Raw genomic sequence first — 26,003 nt, forward strand, 5'->3', positions numbered from 1 at the left:
CTGTAACAGTAAATCATGAAAAGAAAAATAATGCTATTAAATATAGCTATACTTGAAATACATTATATTATTTTTATATAGTGCTGAACTCCTGGTATTCAGTATCCATGTCAGGTATCGAGGGACAGAAAGAGCCTTTCAGCTTTACATAGGTACTCTGGAAAGTCCAGCACATAATAAACAGCTCTCTGTCATTCACAAAAAGACTTTTAAAATCAAGCTTAAAAATTATTTCACTTCAGCTGCACTTTCCTACCTGATGCCTTTGTGGATGGAAACACCACCCAGTCACCCTCTACAGGAGTTACTCTTTCTGGAGGCAGAGTTCCCCCTTCAGACTTCTCATGCATCTGTCCACCAAGAAAGCTGATCTGCTCCAGCAATGGAAACAGCACATTTATTCCACCAATGCAGTTGATCATATCCTGAATCAAGAGAAAAGGCAGGATAAACATCACCAGAAGTAAAATCCCCTCAACAATAACAAAGATTTACTCCACATTCAGGAGTACTCAAAAACCAATCAGAATGTCTCAAAGGCCACTTCGAAACTAGTTTAAAACACTGTTTAACACCAGGACTGCTCAAGTTCTGGCCATCACAATTACACATAGGCCATCCTGTCAGCTCTTGTTTTGAAAGCACATTTTTTACATTTCCTTCCTCCTCCCCCCATATAAACACTGGAAACTGAAGGATACAAAAACTTAGAAAGAATCTTCTGCTAAATATATTTGAAAAACAGGAAAAACATTTTTCTGATTTTTAAGTTACTTGCAGCAAGCAGTAAGAGAAGACTGTAAGATTATACACACCTCTGCTTTAACCATCTTCCTGCAAGATTTCAACTTCAGGCAGTTAAAAAATAATACAATTTTATTTTGTTTTTTAAAATAACTCTACACACACATCAATTCTAAGCCTCTCCTTAAAATTCAAGTGTCCAAAGTTCCCTTTTTCCCCCTCCTCCTCACAAGCAGAGATAGCACAAGACAGTCCCTGGAGGTGTTTAAGGACTGACTGGATGTAGCACTTAGTGCCACAGTCTAGTTGACAAGATGGTGTTCAGACAGGTTGGACATGATGACCTCAGAGGACTTTTCCTATTTACTTGATTCTGGATTCTGTTATTCAAACAATGCTTCTTGTGGTAAGGGATAATATATTCAAATCACAAGATTTCTAGAAGTGATTCACAACCACTTCAAATCAATTCAAAATCAAGATCCTAGCAAGCTACTCAGAGACACCTACTCATTTCCCCAGCTTCATCCAACAATGATCATTGTGGAGTACAAGTACCCATTACTGGGCAAAGAGGACAAATTGAAGTATTTTAAAACTATTCATATCATAGCAAAATTAACCATTAGGTGTCTGAATTTTCTTAACATTAGTCTGGGCAAGTGATTGTAGAGATATGCATGGTGGATATGTACAGTGTAGCTCCAACAACATTTCCTTATTAATTAGTTTGCCAGTACAATCAATTGTTCACTGTTCTTGAAAAAAAAAGCAGGTCTTATTTATCTGTTCATACATTTACCCCAAGACAAAAAAATGTGGTATTCTACTGACTAGTCACAAGTGTTAACATAACCCTACTAATCTTAACCTAACTTGGAGTTTATGGCTGCAAGAAAACCATGATAGAATTCTCTAGAGATGACAAAATGCTCACAATACACAACATGCATTCAACATTATTATGAAGAACAGTCAGCTACCACAAAGTATCTTCATGTACTGTGACAGTAAGAGCAGTGGCCCTCTTAAGTCCTCAATAAATGTAATGTAAATGCAACATTGCTCCAGGTACAGCATTAGCCCATTAATTCTCAGTACAAAAACATGCTGTACCTGCTAAATATAATTTGCATTATGACAATAACTTCCATCATTCCAAAAGTTAAGCACACAACCACTGCCATTTTTACATCAGGTTCTGCCTCTTTAGAACACATTTACCTTGATGTCCCAGTTCACTACTTTGTTTCCAGTTAGTCTTCCATGTAAAAGATTTGCAGACAGGTCAAGACAAATTGGGTTTCTGCAGGCCTGTTAAACAAATGAAGAAGCCATGATATCATTTATGAAACAAGTTACAGATGCTTGAACACAAGATTTTGTGCCAGTGTGTTGATATTAAAGTACTTAAACAACGTGAAACCCCTAGAAACTATGTTATTTTAGATTTGACATTCTCTATTGTACAAGATAATTCCATGCTTTTTCCTAACATGAACAAAACCTACTGTCTCCGCACAAGACTACAGTTTAAGAAAGCTCTCACTGCTCCTTATCTTCCCATGAAAACCACAGTGCAAACACTGAAAATACACACTGTGTAGTTGAACAGAAATTATGTCCTGTTTCATACCTTTGGTGTATAATGAAGCAGCACCTTACTGGGGAGGTCTGCTACTTCAGCTTCTTGAGACTTCCATGGAGTTAAACAGTTTGGACCTAAAAAAAAAAAAAAGGTATATAAAATTATATAGTATATATTTAAGAGTCCACTGGATATTAATGTTGCCCTTTACAAATTTTATACCACCAAACTTGTAGGAAGAACAAACAAGACAGTCTGAACCACATCTATTTGAGACATGTTTTGAAGTAGAGTCCCTGTGACTTCAATCATTCATTTCAGAGGGTCTGCTTAAAAAGGAACATATTCTACAGGAAAAGCTAAACTATACAAAGAAGAGGTGTTATACATTCAAACAGCTCTAATGTTTGTCTTTACAAATACCTGTCTCATATTTGTCACTCATCTCTTCATCAAGCCTAAATGCCCAGAAAATAAGTAACCTTCAAGATAGTTTTGTTCAGCACTACAAAATACATCCTTTAAATAATGCAAGTGTTTTAATGCTAATCTGTAACAACCTCAAGTCATTATGGAACTTAATACCTTTAACACTTTGAACTGTACAACACAGCTTTCAGAGTATTTTCTTTAAAATGACCACTTAATTATTGATCTTTATGGAAAAATCCTCAAGCATAAATCACCTTTAAGTGGCCTATCAAAATAAGGGCAATACTTGAAGAGTCTCAACTACAAACACACGTAAGCAAACAGCAGCAAAAATTCAGAACTTACAAGGGAAATTATTACCTAACATTTTAATTTTGGCAGGTCTGTACATATGATAAACAGATGAGCTCATGCAAACATAATATTTTTAAATCAAACTTTGTAACATATTTATTAAATGTTAAGCTTATTTGCTTTAAAGCCCTCTCACTTAGGTCAGCTCTGCAGTTCTTCTGGATTGTAAGTTCTTCTTTGTGTCTGTGTAGAGCAAAGCTTAGTGGGGTCTTGTTTGTAACTCCTTCCTTTTACTTTGCTAAAACCAGTCCAGCCAACACTTACCTGCTAAATATAATGCTTTCACCTGAGAAGGCTGCAGTGCTTCATGGAAGATAATAACTGATCCAAGTTGGCCCTCCAAAGATGTTGGACACCCCCATTCACTGTCCTGAGTCCCTGCTGAGATCATTTTGGTGATGAACTCTGGTTTTCCAAGCACCCCACTCCAACTTCCTGTAGCAAGAATGCCCCCAAGGGATGTCCGATGGGGCATAACTGGGGAGGAAAAAGGTGGATCTGGTATCTGAGATGGAGGAGGAGTTGTTGTTCTTTGACCAGCTGAACCAATGCAGCAAGAAGCAAAAGACTGGAGAGTCACACATGGAAGACAGAAAATAAAACACATACTGTAAATTTAAGCTTTAAATCTGAAGGCTGCACCTAGCAAATCTGAACTAAATAAATGAAACCGAGAGCAACAAGTTTTGTCATGCCCTGAAAAATAAGCAATTCATCACAGTAGGCCAAAAAAACAAGCATATACTTCTCATAATCAGAGAGAACACCCTTTCTCCAACTAAGAACAATTTGGTTACCTCAACTGCTGCAAGACCTCTGGCAGGAGCACAGCCAGGAAGGACAGTGCTCCAGATACTCCTCTGTAAATACTCTTCTGGATTATATTCCAAAATACTAGCCCAGCACATCTACTACTGTACATTTTTCACATCAGTTAGTCCACTCAAATAGACGCCCTCACGGTAAGCTTACTTGCCCTATTTCTAGTTACCTTGAGATTTATAGTGCTTATTTTACAGATGGGCCAAAATCCAGAGTTTTATCTTGAAATGAAAAATACACTTACTCTCATTTTTAAGTTTTATACTGATTTTACCATTACAGCATCCAACTTAACTGTTTTCTCAACATACTTAACAAATATCAAATTAGAACTTAGAAAAGATGGAAGAATGTCGGGTGTTGTAGCCCAGTTTAATATAAATTTGTTCCACAAAAGGAAGGAACAATGCTTACAAAGGGAACCAAACATGACATACACTCATTTCGATGGCTAGTGTATTTTTTTAGGCTAAATGTGTACACAACCAAAATGGTTAGATTAACTGCATGCAAAATGCTTATCCAGTTACCAAAGAAATAAGGAATAGCATATTAAGGAAACATTAAAAAATGGAAGTAAAAATATATGAAAACACTGAAAATAACAGGGAATATACCTCACTGAGTACTGTTACAACAATCCTCCTGGCAGAGCTGCCACTTATTATGATGCCATCATAAATTATGTCAATATGCTCAGGCAATTATTTTGAGGAAAACCCCGTGATTTAATCAATGTCATCTGGTAGAGTTTTTTGTTTTTAAACTGAGATAACTAAACAAGCATTATTTAATGGTTAGTTACACTCCAAAATGATATTCTGGACAATATTCAAAGCTGAACATTATTAGCAATTGGCTGAACTCTCATTGCTATCTGAGAGCTCATCCTACCAGGGGCATGGCTCAGAAGGGCACTTACTTCATTCATAGCAGGGAATCGAAGCGGAGCAGAGACCTTCTGCTGTCCATTGACGTAGATATACACCAGGCTCTGACCAAAGGGCCTCTTTCCAGGCACATGAACAATAGTTATGTTGTGCTGGTTATGCATTAAAAAAAATAATTAAGTCCTTATTAAGAACAGTGAAATTATTATATGAAATCATTTAACTTCATCTCTACTAAGCTGGTGAAGAAAGCACTTAAGAAAATATATCCAAAGCATCAACAAGAATATAAAACCACCTGCTGCTTCCATTTTAAAGTACTAAACGTAATGTTTACATGTAAACAGGTTTCTGAAGAGAAAGATACAGCTCTTCCATAATAATGCACATCAGCTTTCAAGTATGGGAATATAAAAGGGTAAGGCAGAAACAGCACTACAGCTAATTTATTCACATAGCACCACAGCCACTTATGCTTGTGTTAATGTAATATAAAAAACCTCTAATGCTGTAACAATCTTAATAAAAATGCCTAATAACACATGCATAAGTTAGCTCAATCAACAACTAATCTATGTGAAAATTGCTTGCATTATTTGAGATTAAATCTGCTCTTACGCAATGAATTATTGAAATATTATAAAATAGACTATTCATAACACAATCAAAAAAATAGAATTTTGACTTCTGAGCTAACAATACAATCCTAAACAAAGTGTTTGTCAGTATCAAATCTTACCCAGAGAGAGTCAAAAAAACAATGGTCAGGCAGCATCACTGTTGCATACTCCCTCTTCGTGCACACTGCAACCACCAATACCCCCGAGCATGTAATAAAGGCTTCAAACCCCATACCACTTCCAGTAAAAAAGCTACAGAAAGGCAAAAAGACAAAGACACATGATCAAGCACTTGCTTCATCAAAACTACCACCTAACAATACGTTTATTAAGGAGAAAATCTACTCAAGTTGTTTGATGGTGGTCCAATATTTATAATGTGACTGTTACTCTTATATTAAAAAAAAAAAAAGACCAAAGAGACATTTTGTTTGCTTCTGATTGTTAGTACCCAAAAAGTTAAATTATAGCAGGAACCACTCGTGAATATTCACTGTTTAAGCGCATGAAGGTGTCTGCTCACTGTGCTCTTATACAAATCCAGAGTTCATTACCTTTACAAAACACTGTGTGAAGGCTGCTCTGGTTTTGGGTGGGGGGTTGGATGGATTGATTTTTGGTTTTTAATGTTGTTTTGTTTAAGCAATGAACCTTAACACAATTTGGAGTTATGGATGTTTAAACTGTAGATGACAAGACATTATAACAGAGAAACTACACGGTTATTTCTGTAACAGAACCTGGCTCTGGTGACAGAAGAAAGCTCTCCTTTCCCAGACTAAGCATTATGTATTGCCTTCAATGAAGATAAGCAGAAGTACCACATGTCACAGGGTACAGATGGCCTACATCTGACCTGTAGGCTGTAGCAGTTACAGTAACTGTACCTATAGAGCTGCTTCCTCTTGCCACTTTTGCCCGTCGTGCCAGGGTCCACCCGGTCCTGGTCAAGGCAGAGCCAGGCGTTGAAGGAGAATGCCGAGCCCGGCCACCTGTGGATGGCGGGCACGGCGATGCCGGCCATGCTGTGGTGCAGGTTGAAGTACTGCAGGGCGCTGGCCATGCCCTGCTTCCGAGCCATGGCCAGCAGGGCGCGCATCACCGGCACCACGTACGGGTGAGCTCCCCGCGGCTCCTCCGGCCTCAGCAGCCGCACAAGCTGCAGCAGTTCTTCCGAGCCCATGGACTGGCTCCCCAAGGAGCCCAGCAGGGCAATCAGGTTCTCTGCACACGTACAGTGGAGCGCCGAGTGGGAATTGAGGGTCTCGATGATACGGATGACCATGTTTGCATTGACACACGTGGCACGACTCTGCCTGTCAATGCAGCAGATTCGCCTCAACCAATTTGAGATGAAAATCTGCAGCTCATGTGATTCTAGTTCTGGAAGCCACTGGATGAGGAGCAGTAAGGGCTGGACATTACTAATGCCTAGTATCCCAACAGCCATGTGGTCGCCTTCAACAGCCTGAAAAACAGCAGAGAACTCAGACATGAAATGCAGTAAGATAGGGCTAGAAGTACTGTTGAAAGATGTCAGCATTTCTGCATTCAAAGCAGGCACAGCTCACCATATTCATGAGTTCTTCCAGCAACTCCCGTGAGGGTTGACCCAGTGATTTTAGTACCTCATATATGTGTGCATAGCCAATCCTCTCCTTGAAGACCTCCTGAGGATAAAAATTCCAGTCTCACTAACAATTAAAATGGACAAAAATTGCTTGTCTAGTGCAGAAGGTTCTAATTCAACAGTATTAGACACATAATAATTAGAATACAGTAATTAGAGGTTAGAAATCTGTTTTTGATAACTTGCTCATTCTACTGTCTCTAGAATGCTGCAGATGAGAAGCATTTCACTGCAGCATACAGATAAATAAAAGTGCAAAGTTGTATTTTATTAATTACCTATAAAAGAACATAATTACTTTGGTATAATCCAAATGTTAATACTATCACAAAGAACAAATAGCTTCATTTTTCATCTTTTTAGTGCAAACTATAGCATGAAATGTTTCCATTGAAAATTAGAAGTATTCAACTATTAACCTTTCAGTAAAAGATTTTTCTAGACCAGATTATAAACCACCCATCCTAAACACTTAAAAAAAATTAGAGAAGTGTTTCAAGGAAGCTTTCCTGAAAACAAATTGATTTTACAAGAAGAAAAAAAAAATTAAATCAATCAGCAAAGTTCAAATGGTAGTATCCATTTATAGTTTAATTAATAAACAGCCAACACATCATACGGAATGAATACTCTTCTCCTGGCTATACTCTGTGTTGAAATTATTTTTTTTTAAAGAATAAATCTTTCAACAGAAGTGAGGTGACTACTTAGGTAAACATGAAAAGAAAAAATACACGTTGCAGTAGAAGTACAGCTGAAAACTACTGACTGTGTGAATCCCAGCTAGTCCCCACCTCCAACATACAACTCTTCCCAAGCTTTCCAGAGTCTGTGGCAAAATAAGCACTTTCAGTAATGCTCTGGAGGAGCATAACTGATCCTGTTGCCTCTCCCTTAAGCTGTACTGCAAGTAGCAACAAAATCAGATGATTGCCACTCTTCCTTTACCCTCCACTGTACAGTCACATCCCTTTGCCTGTACCAAGACCAGGGAATCATTCAGCCAAGGGTTAATTTAATGAACTCTGCAATTCAGGAATTAATACAGTTTTTCCAAGGGCTTGGCTTCCAGTCAGAATCACAAACTAACCACAACATATCCATTTACCAAATCACCAGAATAACTACCAAGGAAGGGCACAGGGCAGTGGCATGACCACCATCTGGACAGCAATACTGTCCTGACTTTGTTTAAAGCCATAAAAAAACTACAACACCAACTGTTGCCTGAAAATTCCTCCAAATACCCACTAAGTCTACCCCATATATCCACGAGAAAAGTAACAACTGTACCTCCTTTACAAAGGTTCCAACTACCATTATACTCAGATCTTCCAGTTTTGGTAGAAAGGTGACTCAGTGTCCAGCCATTAGACACACATAAAGGGATAAGGAATGCTAATCAATTACTCCTATCTGGCATGAATGTGTGACCACAATCTGTTCATCTCCATTAGCAAGATCCATCAAGATATTGTGATAAAAGCACTAACTGGAAACAAGATCAAGAAGCTGCAAACAGCCCTCTGCATAGACACGGTTACCTTTGCAGCTGGAGACTTGTGCATTACTGCTGTGAGGGCTTGAATGGTTGATACTGCCAAGGAGTCCAGGTGTCCCTGAAACATCTGAAAGTAGCAGGTACAGAAATCATATACAAACATGCAAAGACAGTTCAGCTCCAAAATCTGTGCTGTGCCCTCCTGCCATGAGGGAAACCAAGAGTTTGGTAACATGCTTCAAAAATCATCTCCCCGCCAGTCAAAATTTCAAACCCCACAGCCTACAAGGAATTACATCACAATAGACAACTAACCACCGACTTCAAGAGGAGAGAAGCATTCGCAACACAAACTGCACCTCAAATATTCTGATGGACAAACAAGTTTTCCTCATGCGTCTAATGGACAACCTCAAGAGGGAGGGAGGGAGGAAAACAATTAGGAAATCTCTTGGAGTGTGTGTGTGTGTGTGTGTGTGTGCACTGCTGGAAAATCAGCACCTGAAGTTCATATAAAATGACTTGTTTTCCATCCAAGGCCCTGCACACCAATGCAGCACACACACACACCCCCCTGAAGTGTAAGAGATAAGTCACACCAGCACAGTTAGGTGGCTGCCTCACCCACAGCCTCATTGCATTGATTCAACACCTCTCTCTCCAATTTAAGTAATCTTTTGAGGTTTTTTTTCTATAATTCTTGTTTATATTGATATTTCTATGGTGGTTTTAAGAACAAAAATGTTGGAGAACTCTTTTGCATCCATCAGTAAACCTAATCAGCAATGCTGTGCAAACAAACATACTGTTTCATCATCTCTGAAATATGATATGCACCTCAGACATATTATGAAAGTGAAATGTCAAGACTCAGAAGACTCTAGTAGATGTGAAGAAACATTTACATGCGGTTAGAGCGTTGTGCTGTGTCCAAAAAAGCCAGAGCTATTAGTTAAAAATCACAATTTGTAAATTACCATCCCTTGTATTTAGCAATTTTTTACATTTTTAATCAGAACAAATAATTCTACTATAAAATTAATACAAAAATTTGCATTTTTTAAACTTTCCACAGTATTTGTGAAAAGTGAAGCAACAGGCTATTCCTACCTCCCTGATTCAGCCTGTCCATTGTTTTGTGAACATTTGTTCTTGATGACAAGCAAAGAATCAGGACACCAAACACAACCATTGAGATTCACAAATAAGGCCCCAGAATCCAAAACACCACAGTGCTGAGACAAAGAGCAAAAAAGAGGAAAAGGAGGGGAAAAAGAATCACCACCAGGTTGGAGAGAATTTATTTGGATCCCATTCATGTACTTCACCTTTTCCTTAAAATAAGCATTAGTGATGCTCATTCTATTGCCAATATCTGCAGTTTGAAGCAGATAAATAAAACAAAGGCTGAATTCAATCTGTTATTCAGGAAAATAATTTTCCAGAGCCAGGAAATGCTAATTTGTGCAGCATCCTAAGTTCATCTTGCTGCAGAAGGCTTAAGGAGGATGGTTAAGGTGAAGCACAGGAATCAATTTTCCTGTGATTGTGTCTTGACTTCAACTGAAGCAAAATGCAGTTTAGGTAGGTACCTGGTCCTCATTCATTTCTGTCAGTAATTTGTTGGTAAGGTCTTTCTCACTCTTGTCTGCCACTTTATTGTTAGCATTTAAAAACAGCTGTTAGAGACAAGAATAATGGAAATAATTGCATTAGTTACCTGCAGCCAAGTCTGTGGAGGCTGCCTTGGATTTGCATTTCACATACAGAAATAGGGGAGGAAAAAAAAAAGCTTTCACATACTGGTGAGACACAACTGTCCATTAGTATTAGTCTTCTGTTAATTCTTAATATACTGAAAATTACACTGTATTTTTGCTAAAGAGTAATTACTTTTTTCTCCCCAAAAACACATGAAAATATGTAAGCACTGAGACAAAGAGAAAGATTTATCTGGAATTTATACTCATCTCTGGCTCAGCACCTGTGATTTCATTTACAATATGCAACATGACAGAGAGTTCTAAGAAATTTACTTTTAAGAAATAAAGACAAGAGTGGGGCATTAACAAGGAAATGGATACAGATGTTTCACCATTTCCCACTTATGTTTCACTCTAGGTGAAAGCTGAAGATACCTAGACAAAATAATATCATCTTCAAACAGCACAGTAGCAGAATTTCTGGGACACACAGTCTTTAGGACAGGAAGAAGGGCAAAATATCTCTGCCATCATCCTAAGAATCAGACAGGTTGTAAAGAACTTCAAATCAAACATACACTTATACTGCATCTTCAGCTAAGGAACTGCTCTATGTTCAGTAGCTAGATTCCTTGTCAGTTCCTGAATCTGAAACTTTCAAACTCACCTAAATTCATAATCAATTGCAGTCAATTTGCGTGCCAAATTTAGCTGTAACCTAGTCAGAACTAAGATTTACCTCCTTCTGTTTTAAGATTCTATTGAGGTAATAAAAAAAACCCTGATTACAATGTTTTAGAGGTTTCTTTAAGAAAAAGGAAATACTTTCCCTTAGTGGGTAAAACCTACACATTTGTCTTTTACCACACATACACACGTTTTGTTCCATTATCTGCCAGGTTAGTCTCTCTGAAGAGGAACAACCTGAGAAATAGACTTCCATAAATTAGGGCAAAACAAAGGACAACATTTAAGATATTACTTTGACTTACATACGTGTGAAAGCACATAGTTAGAAACACTTTGAAAGATACATCACAGCCAAGAGCACTTAATGCAAAATAACTGTAACATGCCTCAGAGGACTGTAACATTAACAAGAATATGTACATTACACAAAAGCAAATGCAGACAATGCAAAAATAAAGAGCCCATCAAACTTTTTGTATGAGTTACTTCATTTCTCTTAAGGCATGTGAAAAGGAAAAATTGATTTTTTTTCCTACAATGTCTACATGGTTTTAATTCTTCCATTTAAAAGCTGTTAAAAAACCCCCATTTTTTTCTTTCAAGCAGACATACTGTTAGAGGTCATTGTGCTTGCTCAAAGTCTGACCTCTGAGAGAGCTAAACAGATGAGAAAAGATCCAACACTGACAAAACAGTTTGTTAAATGACTCTCAGTACTGAATAAGCACCTCCTGATACCTCTAAATTACAGTCCCTCTTTTTGAATATCACTGGCAAAAAGCAACATTCAGATCATCAAAATTTAACCAAGCAGTTTTGAAAAGCTTTTGATCAGATCTCTAACCCTAAAGCATAGTTAAGGAAAGACAGTTTGCCCATGAGCCTTAAAACCAGCAAATATGAAAAAAAAGGATTTACCTTTTACAAGATCGTTATACTGCGAATGACTAGGAAGTATGACTAGAAATGTAGCCTTGAACACCCCAAGTTCTTGGGGATATCTATAGCAGAAATAGTAGTATGTATTTTCCTTACCCCTCCTTTCCATAGAAATTACTTGCATTTCAAGTTTGCAGAAGATCCAATACATTCCTGAGTTTCAGAGATGTGTATGGACTCTCATGCTCTCTGACAAGATGCAGAATATGCTTTTCACACACAGCTTGCTTAGGAACTCAGTAGCAATTTTCACAAATGATGGAAAAAAATCTAGAAATAGGGTCCCCACCCCCAGCTAATAAGGAGAAATCCTAATTCGACAGCTAAATCAGTCTTTGCTATTTGGCTTTGAAAAAGAATAGAGAGACAGTATATTTGGAAGTACAAATATACTGCAACACCTGTCCTGCTTCTTTCTCTCCCACTTCTCATCCTTGGGGGTATTTTGCCTGTGAGAAGCTAAAAAAGCACATTGTGTACCAAAGTGGCAGCACTGATCTCTAAACAACACAGTGATATGTGAGACTGTATCCCAGGAAAAAAAACCTTAAAAGAACATATAACATACAGACAGGAAGAATAAAAATAAAAACAGCAAGCTGCAATAAAAAATAGAGCAGCTGTTCCTGCCTTCTTAAATTCCACCACTTGTTTATGAGAGCAGGAACACAGCTAAGAGTCTCCATGAAGAGGTAAACATCACATTGTTGATGATTTTAGAAGAAACCAAAAAAGGAGTTTCTTATAGAGTACAAGGTTAGTACAAAAATAGGCAGAGATTCCCAAACACAGGAGGAGAATAGAAAGGTCAAATAATGTCTTTTCAGAAGGAGATAATAAAACTACAAACTATTCAAAACACTTCAAGTCAGCTGGCATTCTGCCACTGATTATAATTAAAATTAAGACATAAACCAAACACATTTATTTTTAATACATCATTGCACTGAAATACATTTTAATCCAAAATTCTAAATGGATTAGAAACAAATTGCACATTGTAGCTAGCATTAAATTACCCAGCATCAGAAGAGCTCAAAACAGCTGTGTCACTATCATATCAGAAAAAGAGAAACAAAATAGTGAAGAGTGTTACATCATATCTATGTTCTTTTACACAAGGAAAAATGAAATCAGTGCAATCAGTGGAAGTTTGCAAATTTCGACCATTTGCGGTTGAGATGAAAACCCTAAATCCTATCTAGAAAAGGAAAAATTGAAGAACATTTTTAACAGCTTGAGCTCATATTTTACATCAGCCACACACAGGACTCAAATATTTTGAAACAGTTACAATGGCACACCAGCAAGATTTTTTTAAATGGAAAAACATTCCTCTGAAATTAGAATTCAGACCTCTGGCAGCAGTTGTTAAGTGACTTCCTAGCAATCCAGTGATAGAATATAAAAGAAATAAAACAAACAAACAAAAAAAAGCCACAAACCCCACAACAAAAACCCAAATAAAAAGGCTGGGGGATTGATTTTTTTCAATCAGACATACTGTTAGAGGTCACTGTGCTTTGCTCAAAGTCTGACATCTGAGAGTTTTTAATAGGCAAGAAAAGATTCAGCACGGATTCAAAGATACAGCATCATAACAGATTTCGGAGACTGAGCGGGGTCTGTAAAGGTATTTTGGTCAGGACTCAAAGTTAAGTATCAATTGCTTTAACCACAAGACACACATGAGACACCTCTACTTCATTAATGATAATACAAGGTAGGTTTTTGTTCAAAATATGCTGATAAGGGAAAACTTACCTTGCAGTTCTGCAACAGTCGAATGAGATGCTCAAAGCAGTTACTGTTAAGGAAAATTGCCTGCAGAACAGGCCTATCTGTGCAGTCTAACATGGCTGTGATGGTATCTACAAAATTAAAACAGAACTGGCATCAAAGACAAAACACTTCCCAAATCCATCAAGCATTTTTTCCTGCACATTCCATAATACACATCAGGAAAAAATTAGAAAATTATATGCTCTGCAATTTTGATCAAGAATGATATGCATTTTAAGAACATCTTAAATCACTAGGCCTAAAAGCTAAACATTTTGACACTGTAAAAATTACCATATAGCCTACTATATATGGAGAAAAATTCAGCTAACGAATATCTTTGATTGCTTTGGGCTCTGTTTCCAGTCATTGCCAATTGTGAGTACATAAGCAGCATTACCTTTTTTTTAAAGCACATGAACACTTGTTTCCTCACCAAGCAATTACTCTGCACTCTACAACAGCCTTATACTGTAAGTACTCTCTGTGGCTGCAATATTGTTCCTCAGTTTTCTTGGAAGTATGGGAAAAGAAACACCTTTATTTCCTGTGCTGAACATCAAAATGGAAAAAACTCAAACTCCTGCATTCATACCCAAAGACTTAAACCCAGCTCTTTCAGACTATTACTTTTGGCCAATGTTTACAACAATGCCCTCTGAAAATCAAACTATCACAAAACAGCACCACATGGCTGTTTTATTACAGAACAGTCTTATTCTGCAATTACTAAGGTTCTGATAAGTGTCACTTGTTGCCTAGCAAAGTTTTTCTCTTTTAATGGAGACTTTCAGTCTATCAACCTTGACACTCTGGTTAAATGGTAGCAGTCTGATATGGTTTCTTCTTTTTTTTTTTTAGTAAATGATTAAACAAGAACTATCTAAGAAGGAATGCTAGAAATTTTTCAATTGCTTAGCCAAGTCAACATTTTTGCTTCAGAGTTATTGTCAAGAAATACTGAAAGGAACTGGGTACTCACTCAGCATTTGGATCTGTAGTGCTATGAATCTGCTCTCCCACTGCCTGCATCGCCTTGGATTAGGTAAGGCTGAATGGTCTGAATTAAGCAACTTGAAATAGTTCTCCAATATTGTACTTGTCTCAACTTGGCGCTGGTCAGAACTGCTGGTTAGGAGGATATGGACAACTTCTGTCAGGCACTTCAGAGTCAGCTCTGCCTTCCTGCTCACTTCCTCAGGGTTTCTGTCATCCCAGTTGTCACAGTCTGCTAAAACACGCATCAAGACTTCCATGGTGGCAGGAGATACTGCTTGAAGAGCATTCCTCTGAAACCCATTACGGCAAAAAAATTATCAAGAAAAATGAATGAATTTAGAAGAATTTAAACCACTTCAAACCAGCTGTGTCTACCTGAGACATCTGAATCATCCAATATGCATTATTATGTATACTATGTAGTTGTTAAATAAGAAACATTCTATTTGGATTATGTTGATGGCTACAGATGAAATGCATCCCATCTCATTCACTTAACTAGGCTCTCTTTTCCGAAGGGAATGCTTATGTAGAAAAGGAAATACAATTTAAATATGTGTTATAAAATTCTTGTTAGGCAGCCTTGATAAACTGCTAATTTGAGGCAAACCTTCACCTGAGTTTTCATTTTAGATTATGAGATTCACGATACTTTAGAACACATGATAAGAACATAATAATTAGCAAATGTTTGTGTGGCCCTGAGTGTATTTCCTCACCTTTCTTCCTGGGGGCCTGACTGCATAGGCTCAGGGACAGGAAGCCAGGCTTATGGTGAGCTTTGAGAAGCTCTGTCAGGAACTCCCTGCCCTCTGTAGGGAGCTGCATTCCAGCTTTGGCTCTCAACCTTTTACCTGTCTGATCTACACTGCAGCCATGGCCATGCCTGGCCATGTAGTGACTTGAACCCACTGACCTGACTGCCCAGCTGGACCTTAGCCCTGCTTCATGGCTATGGATGGAGCTGGCAACCATGGGCCTCTTGACTGACTCTGGTTACCACCAGTAAAGCTAACCCTTGCTCTGATGTGCTGACCAGACTTCCTGGCTTGACTTTAGGCTTTATCACTACAGTCTTGTCTCGTAGGCTGGGCTGGTTGATCCTGGTTCCTGCCACCACACCTGCTCCCATCACTCTGTCTGGGTATAGTGGGATCGCACCTTTTGCCAGTCAGGTCAACTGCTTCTGGCCATCCTGCTTAACCTCAGCTTGACTGCCCTGATGGAGCAGAGCCTGGCTTTGCAGCTCCCTGGCAACCTTTAAAAACACTCTCTCTTCAAGATCATCAGATGTAGCAGCTGCTTGTGACCAGACTAAGTAGGACATTACAGAAGTCAGGCAAGAAAGTGGATGCTGGCTTTGCTGCTGCTGAATACCCTCTTTTCCTCAAACTCTTTCAAAGACTTTCAACAGCTTCCAAGCTGTAAAGACCCCATGCCTCCTACTGAAAACAGCTTACTGTCAGCACTGGGAAGTAAGCTAGATCAATTTCATGCACATGAACACAAAACTTTCATCTCTGCAGGTGGAAATCCCTAATGAAGTTACACACATTTCTTCTTTTTAATATTACAATAAGTTCATATGAACATGTAGCTGTTCTTAACAGCAAACTTCTACTGTTACTTGAAATCAGGACCCAGCTTTTAGCATTTAGGTAGTATTGCACAGAACGATCCCAAAGTTCATAAGACAAAAAGAATTAATCATCTATAATAAATTCTTCTCATTTACAAGTTATGGAGTATTTAAAAGTCTTAAACAAGAAACAAGCATTTGGAGGTTTCAGCAACTGAAAAGTTTAGAGTACCCTTACCTGACCACCAGCCACAATAGCTCCAAAGAGGTGTAGCAGGCAACATTTTAGGCTTTCCTTGAGATGTTCACTTTCTTGAAAGCACTCTGATTAAATAAAAAGGAGATTTCCCTCAAAACAACCCCACCAACAAATGAAATAACAAAAAAACCCTCCTATATTCCCTGTCATCATACAAATTTTAAAAAATTTCAACTGTATCATCTCCACTTTCTTTTACATAACTCAGACACAAACATACCAACTCCAGCATTATCAAAGTAATACAACATGACCACGTTTATCAGGAATTCAAAGGGCCACACCTTCAGCTCACAAAACTTTCCATGCCAGCTTTCAGAACTATAGACGTACAACTTTTGCTCTTGATCCATAATGTAAAAAGGAGCCCATTTTGTCCATAGTAATGAGAAATAGAAGGACGTGTTAACACACAACCAGTTATCAAGCATGACAAAGTTCAGAGAAATTTTGGCATGGAAAGTCTGATGCCATATGCAGTGCAGGTAGCTCAAAAAAAACCAGTCCCTGAGTTTGCTGACTTTAAGGCAAGTGCCAGAGAATCCTGTGCAGATCTGTAACCTTTCTAGCAGTAATCTCTTTAACAACAACTACCCTGCATCTCTTCTCTTGTCATATCTGATAGAAATTAGTCCGAAACAGCCTCAAGAACTCTTCTTAGCAATAGATATAACCTGGATATTGTTGTTATAGCAATAACACTAGACCTAATGCAGCTGCAAGAAACTAGAAAGGATTATTTTTGGAAATACCAATTATTGGCAAGTAAGATTTCTGACTATATACTAAATGTCTAAGCCTGTTTTAAATGGAGATTGCAGAGCTGTTTTTTAAATCAGTTCTCCAAACAGAACCAAGCTTATATGATCACACTTAGTGAGCTGGTACCACCACTCCTTGACTTATAGCCTCTGGATTTTTGTAGAACCACAGGCAAATTGAAAAAAGCAGTACCTAGCAGACCATTGTTAGGGTTGGTAGACTGAAACTACCCTCCCTCAAATTAGTCCTGGCATGGCAGAACGCTTAAGGCACATGCTCAGCAAATTCTAACTCTGTCCTTTCTACCACCTGGCCAACAAGCAGATGAGCATCTGCCTGCTAATTAGCACACTTTTAGCTCGGTCCCATTATATGATATTTAAGAGACTTAGGAGAAACCACAGTGCAATGCACTGAATGGAGAGGAGAGAACCTAGAGATGACATTTGTCAGTAGCAGCCTTTAGAGTGGGTTTCCATTGCTCTGGCATGAAGATAAGGGCATTTTACTGGCATCAACGATTCGGTCCTTTTGGCAACTATCCTATTTTTTTGTACACAGCAATGGAGTCTCAGGGAACAGGACCTGTGACTCAAACCTAGAAGAATCAAATTCATAAATGCTACCACTCCAGGAATAGAACCTTTTCTTTAAATTTTCAGTTACAACCAAGTTAATGGATAGATGCAAAAACGGCTGATTCCACTCCACTCCCCATCCCTCCAGCTTATTCCTGCTGCCTCAATTCTGTAGGACTAGCACTTTGGTATGTTAAACTGACAAACTACCTGGGCATCCCACATTCCTGAGATTTAAGTACAGAATATGGACATGTAAGTCCTTCTTTTCCACACAAACAGTCTGTAATGGTAAGAACACATGAATTCCAAAGTAGCCATCATGATATTTAATGACTTAACCAGAAAGAAAAGTGTTTTCCAAACTCAAGGCCAAGGAGCATTTGCTAGTTGAATGGCACAGAGTTTCATCTTTTCTAGCTGTTAAATCATATTAAAGAGACAGCAGTGCATTAACACTCTCCTAAGATTATTCTTCCATGAAAGTTATCAGCAGTTACTACAGGGATCTCATGTGCAATCACTATGCACCATAATAAATGGAAAAGTTGGCAATTCACAGAACCAACCCTACTAAACCATGTTAGGCACCAAAATAAAGTCTAGAAATAAAGAAAAAGGCTTTCAAAGATGAGCAGAAATGGAAAAATAGTGGTGCTCAGAGCAAAAAACAAGTACAAACAACAAGCAACCAAAGCAACCCACTTCATTCAGCCTCAGAAAGCAAGTAAGGGCCTTTTACATTATCAGGCATGCTTAGGAGAGAGTTACTTGGACTCATTAGTTCATTCCTCTAAAGAAGACTATTTATTAACAGGCTGTCAGTAATACTTACGGTAAAAGAAAGGGACAAACTCAACTGTGAGGGAAGCTGGTTTATACTTCTGTCTGCTCCTTTCAACTGTACTAATTAAACGTCTGCAATTACATTAAAAAACATATGCCAAAGAAATTAGATATGATACCTTTGTTTATGACTTACTTATTAATTTATGACTTATAATATGAAACTATAATATGACATAATAGAAAACACTGCCAAAAATCAGGAGTTATCTTTTGCCTACAGGAGGAAAAAGAATAGTGAAGTAGTATTTCATCCTGAAAACATGAATCACAGCTAATCCCATATTCAGTCGGCACCTAGAAATACTTTAAATTTTACAAAATGGTTTAGTTAAAAAAATAAAATGAAAAAGCCAGCAATCTCTTATTTAGTCCATGCATATTATAACTAAGCCACCAGCTAGGCTGCCAAATTTCTCGACCAAGCAATTTTAAATGGGCACAAAACATTATTATGGGTTCATTAGGCTGGAGGGAACGCACCATCAAATGAAAGGGATGCAATTCCACTGATATATTTAGAAACTTATTTTCAAAGATGAAACTTATCTACACTGTAGACTTCAACAACTTCTTTTGCCCTAGTTCAAGCACGTCTGCCCACCACATTCCTTTTGGCTTCTTTGTTCCGCCAGTTTAGAAAAATGGCCAGTTTTTGGAAGGAGAGAGCAATGTAAGCACCTTTGTGGTGGTCAGTTACAACCAACTGCCCCTTAGCATATTCTCAGATTTAATTTTAACTTTTATACTAACAGTAAATGTATTATAATTTTTGAAAGTTATTTCAATCATATCCAGTTTGAGAAAGCATAACACATTTCTGAGGTGTGATTCTACTGATTTATGGTTACAGCTCTCATAAACCACAGTATTTACAATCCTGTCCTAGCCCACACATACCCTGCAATTCGCTGCCTCCAGTTTCGATATGGATCATAGAGACTTTCACAGAAAGCCAATGCATGTCTCACAAATTCTTCTATTGGGGTCTGATCTTCCACTTCTTTTTCTTTTGTTTTGCTTTTTAACTGAGGAGAAAAAGAAAGCTATGATGAGAAAATTTCCAGAAGTTGAAAATTAATCTTAATCTCCTCCAGAACAGTTCTGAGCCTATGAATTGTTCTCCATATAACACTGTTACTGAAAGCACAGACCACATAAAGAGGAGCCGGAAGTATCAGATGGCAGAAAAACAGATGAGAATTGTTAACCACGTACCTGTTGAATGTATAACGTAGTCATGGTGATAACATGGTTAATGTATGAACACATCCCAATCTCTTCCACATTAGCCAAATTCCTGTGAAGACGACACAAAAACCACAGCATTGTACACAGTTCATCTGAACCTAGTTCAAACAATGTTTGTTTTAGCATTCTGTCTATATTCATACAAAAGTATACCAGCATTTCAAAAATACTCTCCAAAAGACTGCACATACTTAAATGTTTATTTCTGTCACAGTTACAGAGCTCACAAGTTTTCGTCTAACAGGAAGAAAGGTTTGAGTCACTCTGCTGCAGGCCAATTCCATCTGGAATTTGGGGTTTCAGAGGTTAAGCAGATTCCCAGGACACTCTAAATAGAAAGCTCAGAAATGGCATCTGATAACAAAGAATAACTTCCACTTTACTAGTTCATACACTGTCTAGAACTTTAGTAAACATATTACCTAGAAACATTTGTTCACTTTAAATTCTCTGGAGGAAAACACCTAATAAATTATTTTAAGAAAAAATCCCAACAACAACAAAGAATTTCTCAACTTTGAAGTCACAAAGATCAGACACCAAAGTGATGACATAGCAGAACTTCTCAGGAAGTAAAGGTGACAATAGTTTTTAATTTAGAAACACATTACCACCATCTATTCACCTTATATTCAGTATTCCAGGATACTTACACACTGCCATACAGCTCTCTGTTTCAGAGGTAAGGAGAGCCAAAGTATTAAAAAATGCTGCTTCAAACACTCCTCAGTAAAGGAGATTCTCTATTATATTTTATTCCCTTCCTCTCTCTAAATGGACTCTGCAACAGAAAACTTAAGAAACAGCGAGGAATAGATCCCTAAAATCAGTTTATTCATTTGTGTCAACAGAATTACACTATCAGGCATAAGCTTCAGAAGGAAATTAGGAGCATGAGTAGTATAATAAGTTTCACAAGCTGTTTATGGAATTATAAGCATGTTAAGAATGTGAAAGAGTTCTTCCTGTACAATTCTCTCAAGTTATTTCATAGCTAACGCTTGTTAGAGTGCACCTTTTCTTTTAAAAGTATTTCTTATACCAGGAACATCATATCTTGAATTCCCATAGATTTATCTTCTATAACGACAAGGGATTTAGCATTTAATCCCCTTCTATTCCTATCACAAACATTATTGCTAAGATGATTGCATTGCTCCCCTCTCTCTCTTTTATTCCCTCTGCCTTTATTTTGAAGATTGTGAGAAGTGTAATTTTTCTGTTTCTACTGGGAAAGTGTCAAGTCACATTGTACGTGTCATTGAAATCTGTATTTATAGGCTGCATCAAGATTTCTTAAACAAAACAATAGTCTTGCTGAGGTATCAATTAGAACAAATACCTGCAAAGGATGATAAAGAATTTCACAAGTAAAAGTGACAGAGTCTGCTGCTGCTCTTCCAGGCCATCTGACATTTTCTGGACACACTGTAGCAACTGGAGCCTGACGACCTGAAGAATGTTATCAGGAAGCAGTGATATTCCTGGAGGAACGTCATCCACCCTAATGAAGAGATCCAGACACAAAACTGTTAATCATATAAAAAACAAGCTGCCAATCGATTTCCATGAACTCATGTAGTGTTCCACTAAAGTTCTATGGGAAAGGTCATCCAACTGACAGATCACAAACACTTCCTAATGAACCACAAGGAAGCATCTGTTGGCAATACACCAGCCTGAGCTTCCTTTTCCCCAGCAATGAAATACATTAAAAAAACAAAAGTGTTAAAATTCATTAAGCAGATTCCTAAATCCTCCTCCATGCAATGAGCTGCCTTAATTGCCACAAACAAATTGCATGATCTTCATCAGGTAAACAGGTGGCCAGGGAAATCTCTAAGGACAGCCACAATGGAACGAAACATGAGAACAAAACATATTTGGAAGAACATTTTCAACTTTCTACCAAAGATTAAAAGTGTCCAAATAAATGAGATGCCAATTATTACACAGTTATTGAAGCCCAGTTGGTATTCATCCACATTGAACTTCATGTCGTCCTTACATAAATTTCAAAAAGCCATACAAAATTATCTTGCCTATTGTTTTCTGCAAACTAAAACATTTTTAGAAACATCCCAGTGAGAACCAAGACATGAAGAAAAGAATGGGTTTAGTCGTGTTTTGGTTTTTTTTTTTCCAGTTATCCAAAACCAAATAAGAAAATGATCCAGGAACAACCAAAAGGAAACTCATTTCAGTAACAGTACAGAAATCTACAGATCTGTTAGAACATCTTTTGGGATGAAGACTGTTTATCCACTGTTGCACATGCTAAAAAGCGTTAGCCTTTGCCAGTAGCTATTTACCCTGACACATCCTCTATGAACTCTGTGCAGAAAAAGGAAGACACAAGCAAGAGCCTCGCAGCTTACAAAAGCCTTCAATACAACAAAACCCACAGGAAAGTCACAACAAAAAAATTCAGCTAGCTCAAAACCTCATTAATGTGACCATTGCATACATACATCTGTGCAAGAAAAAGCACAAAAAAGCAGAAGTACAAAAGTAGAAATGCAATGTCTAACCCTATACAACATGATAGATATTATTTGAGGAAAATGGGAACAATGCATTGTTTAGCTTCTAATGTTGAAAAGGAAGACTTTACAGGAGGGAAAATCAGAGACTCCATTTGGTAAAACATCTAGATGGGTATAAGTGACAGAAAGCTTCCATATCCTAGAAAACAAATGTTACCTATATTTATACAGACGACCACCTACTGTTCCTTCCCTTGCCTCTTCACAGAGTTGTGCAATTTGCTTTTCAGATCGTGGAATTCAGAATCTCAAGGGATTCAGAAAGTTGTAACACAAATTTTATAACCTAGGCTCTAAACTGATAGCAACACTAACCACAAAACTGAAAGCAACTGTTTTTTTTCCAATACAAATGCCAAGAAAGGAATTTTGATTTCTGTGATAGCAACTTCACCCCTGAAGATGCCATCAGATCCATAATCTCTGGAACTACAACTGTGGTTCCTCATAATCTGAAAATTCAGATTCTGTATTTCAGATTCTGGTAATTCCCTCTCAGTATTAGGAAAACTATAATTTTTGACAGCTGAAATCATATCTCCAGAAGTTAATTCCCTAAAATGGCCAACAAGTCTTTTTCAGTAAGATCATGAAATGCTTTACAAGAGAGCAAACAGCATACCCTTCATGCCTCACATCCCAAAGAATGTTTTCTTTGCAGTAGCTGCCTGTCTGTGCTATTGCACAACCCATTAGAACCCATGCCTCATGTGAGACCAGCATGAGAAATCCTAATTGGGATTACTCAAAATGAATACACTATAGAGTATATAAATAAATACAAATATTTATAAATAATCAAGCTTTTTTTACACCAGAGCGAATTACCACTATACCACCAAAGAAACCTAAGACTTAAATTTGTCAACATGTAGTGCCAATTTTTTCCAACAAGACTCACTGTTTAAACTAAGTACTCCAAAAGGAATGAAAAAAAATTAATATTAAAAAATCATACCTTATTTGACATTCTTATTTGACTGCTGGTATCCTACCTCAAAAATACGAGAAAACTTGACACACTTGGGTTCTTTTTATTTATAATTTCCTTCATTACATTAATGTGGTTATGCAGCCATATAGACTGCAATGTCAGGTGTCTGAAAGGGAACTGAATCACCTCCACATTGTATGCACCTATTACAGCTCAAACTCACACACATTGGGAACTCTTCTCCGGCAGTAAGGCCTTGGGAACAAACTGCTGTAGCAAACCAGGCTTTACTTTTCAACAATCACCATGTAATCACACCAACCATGTAATCAGCATTCCTATCATGATTTCTCCACCATTTTTATGTGGATTTGAAGTCAGCAAGTTAATAAAATATGGTTTCTATGGTACTTTGCATGAGCTTCCTTTAAGCTCCTTTGCTAAAGATCATGCAAACCAAAAGCAGAAAAAAAAGTACGACAACACTCTGGAGGCCTTTGTTATTTTTTAAAGTATTGAATCAAACAACAATTCCTCTCCAATGAGGCAAAGAAATCCTCACACTAGCTGGTACAGGTTTTATCCTTTTTATGGTAAATATATCTGACATGGATACATGTTTTGAGGGAAAGAACAGACAGGTGTGCTGGTCTTCTGTGCTCAATGCTCAAACCCATCAGCAGAGCTACATCTGCCTTTTCAGCAAAATCATTAATAATGTCATCAATGAGCCATTTCATACAGAGTAGATGTACAAAGATAGGAATAGAACTGAAGCTGTATAAGCCTATAAGCTGCATAGCTGTATAAGCTCTACTTATACAGTCAAATCATAACACTGGATACACTCATACACTATATTTAGAGGTTTCCTAATTCTGTATTGCTTAGCATCTTTCACATTTCCAAAGCAGACTTCAGGAAATTACATATTCTAATTTATAGAAAAAACACTCTCATGAGTTAAATCAGCAAGTGACACTGCCAATTAAGAGTCTCTCCTTCAGACAGGAAAAAAAACCAAAACCAAACCTGTAATAGAACCTTTACATTTCTTAAGTGGTATTTTCTTGGCTGTTAAAAAACCCCACATGTTTTAGACTGACACAAAATTTCATGCCTGTCTTCCAAAAGGTTAGTTTTGTCCAGCAATCTGTAAAAGCCTTCTTCTCCCTAAACAGTTTCTCATTATTTCCTGGCATTAGCCCTTCAGTACACAATGTCTTTCAGCCATATAGCTGTAAAACACACCAAGATTTATAGAAAATATTGGTGCAGTCAGTTTCTCATTTTAGCTAGCACCACCTTTTTTTTTTTTTTAAGACCAAAGACAGAATTAGCTATCTATTAAGGAAACCAGTTAAAAAAAAAAAAAAAAGAAAAGTGAGTCCACAGGGTCCTCTGGCCCCTGGAGTCACTGGAAATCAGCATTTGGTGGTTCCACACTGACCTATATTTCTTTTCCATGGGCCCAGTATTACTGTTTTCACAATGTAAATGCCTGCAATACAAACTGACAAACACCAGAAAGATGCCACTTTTCACATGCCTGATTATATCACAAATCCAAGTATGGGCAGAAACTGCAATTCTTTGTTAATTCTAGTATCTGATGGCAGTGGTATTTTTAAGGCAGACATAAAAGCACAGGAATGATCTGCCTTCATCCCTATGTTGTTTTGATGCTTTTTCTTTACATCTGTTACGCAAACAATTTAAATCCACATGGTTCCATGCTTCCAATCTACATCACTAATCCTGTCATTAACCTCAGAAAAACACATTATTTTTACACTCACTAAAGTCACCATTTATCACAATGAATATGCTGCTACTGTTCTGCTTAACTAAGCTTTATGCTGCTGAAAAAAATCCAATGTGAAAACCATGAACACATACACTAAAAACCACTTGAACTCAGAGTACAAACAAACTAAAAAACACTCAAAGTACCAAGACATTCTTCTCTTCCAGCATTCGTATTTCAATACTAAATTGTATGTTAAAGATAACCTGTGTCAAAGGACAAAACTTTTCCTAAACTAAACATAGTAAGATGCATTTTTGACACTACAAAGAAATAAATTTTCAGAAAGAGCACAGAATGAACTTGAAGGTCTTGCTTGCTGGTAATCGCACTACATATTTTACATTCATAGAGGCATTATGAGGAAAATTTTAATACAAAGAGCTGGGAAGTCCAGGTTTTATCTGCTGAGGTCCAGTTGCAGCACTCTTCATTTCCTTGTAACAGTTGAGGCTATCACTTGCACTTCAAACAGGATCTGATCCAAAGCCCATTAAAGAATTTCCATTGATTTCAACAGGGCTTGGAGTGCAGCCATCATGTAGGGAGCACCGTTCTTTGCTTTCAAACACCATTAGTGGTCTCAGCTATAATACTGACACCAGTTCTCATAAATTCTGAATCCTATAACATTTGATTTTTCTTAAAACCCCTAGTTCACCCAAGCACCTCAAAAGCAAGAGAAAACATCCAATGCCTAAGTTTTTACTCCTCATTTTCAAAGTTAGACATGAAAACATAATCATG

General features: G+C 37.6%; 1 protein-coding gene across 5 annotated transcripts in view; it reads right to left on the reverse strand.

The window, feature by feature from the left end:
• Window positions 1-26,003, reverse strand: part of NBEAL1 (neurobeachin like 1) — an 80,703-nt gene that overhangs the window by 38,870 nt on the left and 15,830 nt on the right. For 4 of the 5 annotated variants that reach the window (XM_069022297.1, XM_069022295.1, XM_069022294.1 and 1 more), the window contains 17 exons: window positions 21,312-21,473; window positions 19,937-20,018; window positions 19,619-19,746; window positions 18,708-18,790; window positions 16,512-16,597; window positions 14,678-14,984; window positions 13,678-13,784; window positions 10,174-10,260; window positions 8,625-8,708; window positions 7,022-7,120; window positions 6,338-6,918; window positions 5,570-5,702; window positions 4,863-4,982; window positions 3,383-3,686; window positions 2,381-2,466; window positions 1,969-2,058; window positions 257-425 (listed from right to left, as the gene is read on the reverse strand). In XM_069022297.1, coding sequence (XP_068878398.1) covers window positions 257-425; window positions 1,969-2,058; window positions 2,381-2,466; window positions 3,383-3,686; window positions 4,863-4,982; window positions 5,570-5,702; window positions 6,338-6,918; window positions 7,022-7,120; window positions 8,625-8,708; window positions 10,174-10,260; window positions 13,678-13,784; window positions 14,678-14,984; window positions 16,512-16,597; window positions 18,708-18,790; window positions 19,619-19,746; window positions 19,937-20,018; window positions 21,312-21,473 — 2,708 coding nt within the window. The remainder of the gene's footprint in view (window positions 1-256; window positions 426-1,968; window positions 2,059-2,380; window positions 2,467-3,382; window positions 3,687-4,862; window positions 4,983-5,569; window positions 5,703-6,337; window positions 6,919-7,021; window positions 7,121-8,624; window positions 8,709-10,173; window positions 10,261-13,677; window positions 13,785-14,677; window positions 14,985-16,511; window positions 16,598-18,707; window positions 18,791-19,618; window positions 19,747-19,936; window positions 20,019-21,311; window positions 21,474-26,003) is intronic. The other variant, XM_069022296.1, reaches the window with a different exon arrangement.

This window comes from Aphelocoma coerulescens, chromosome 7 (assembly GCF_041296385.1).
Source record: "Aphelocoma coerulescens isolate FSJ_1873_10779 chromosome 7, UR_Acoe_1.0, whole genome shotgun sequence".
Classification (NCBI taxonomy): domain Eukaryota; kingdom Metazoa; phylum Chordata; class Aves; order Passeriformes; family Corvidae; genus Aphelocoma; species Aphelocoma coerulescens.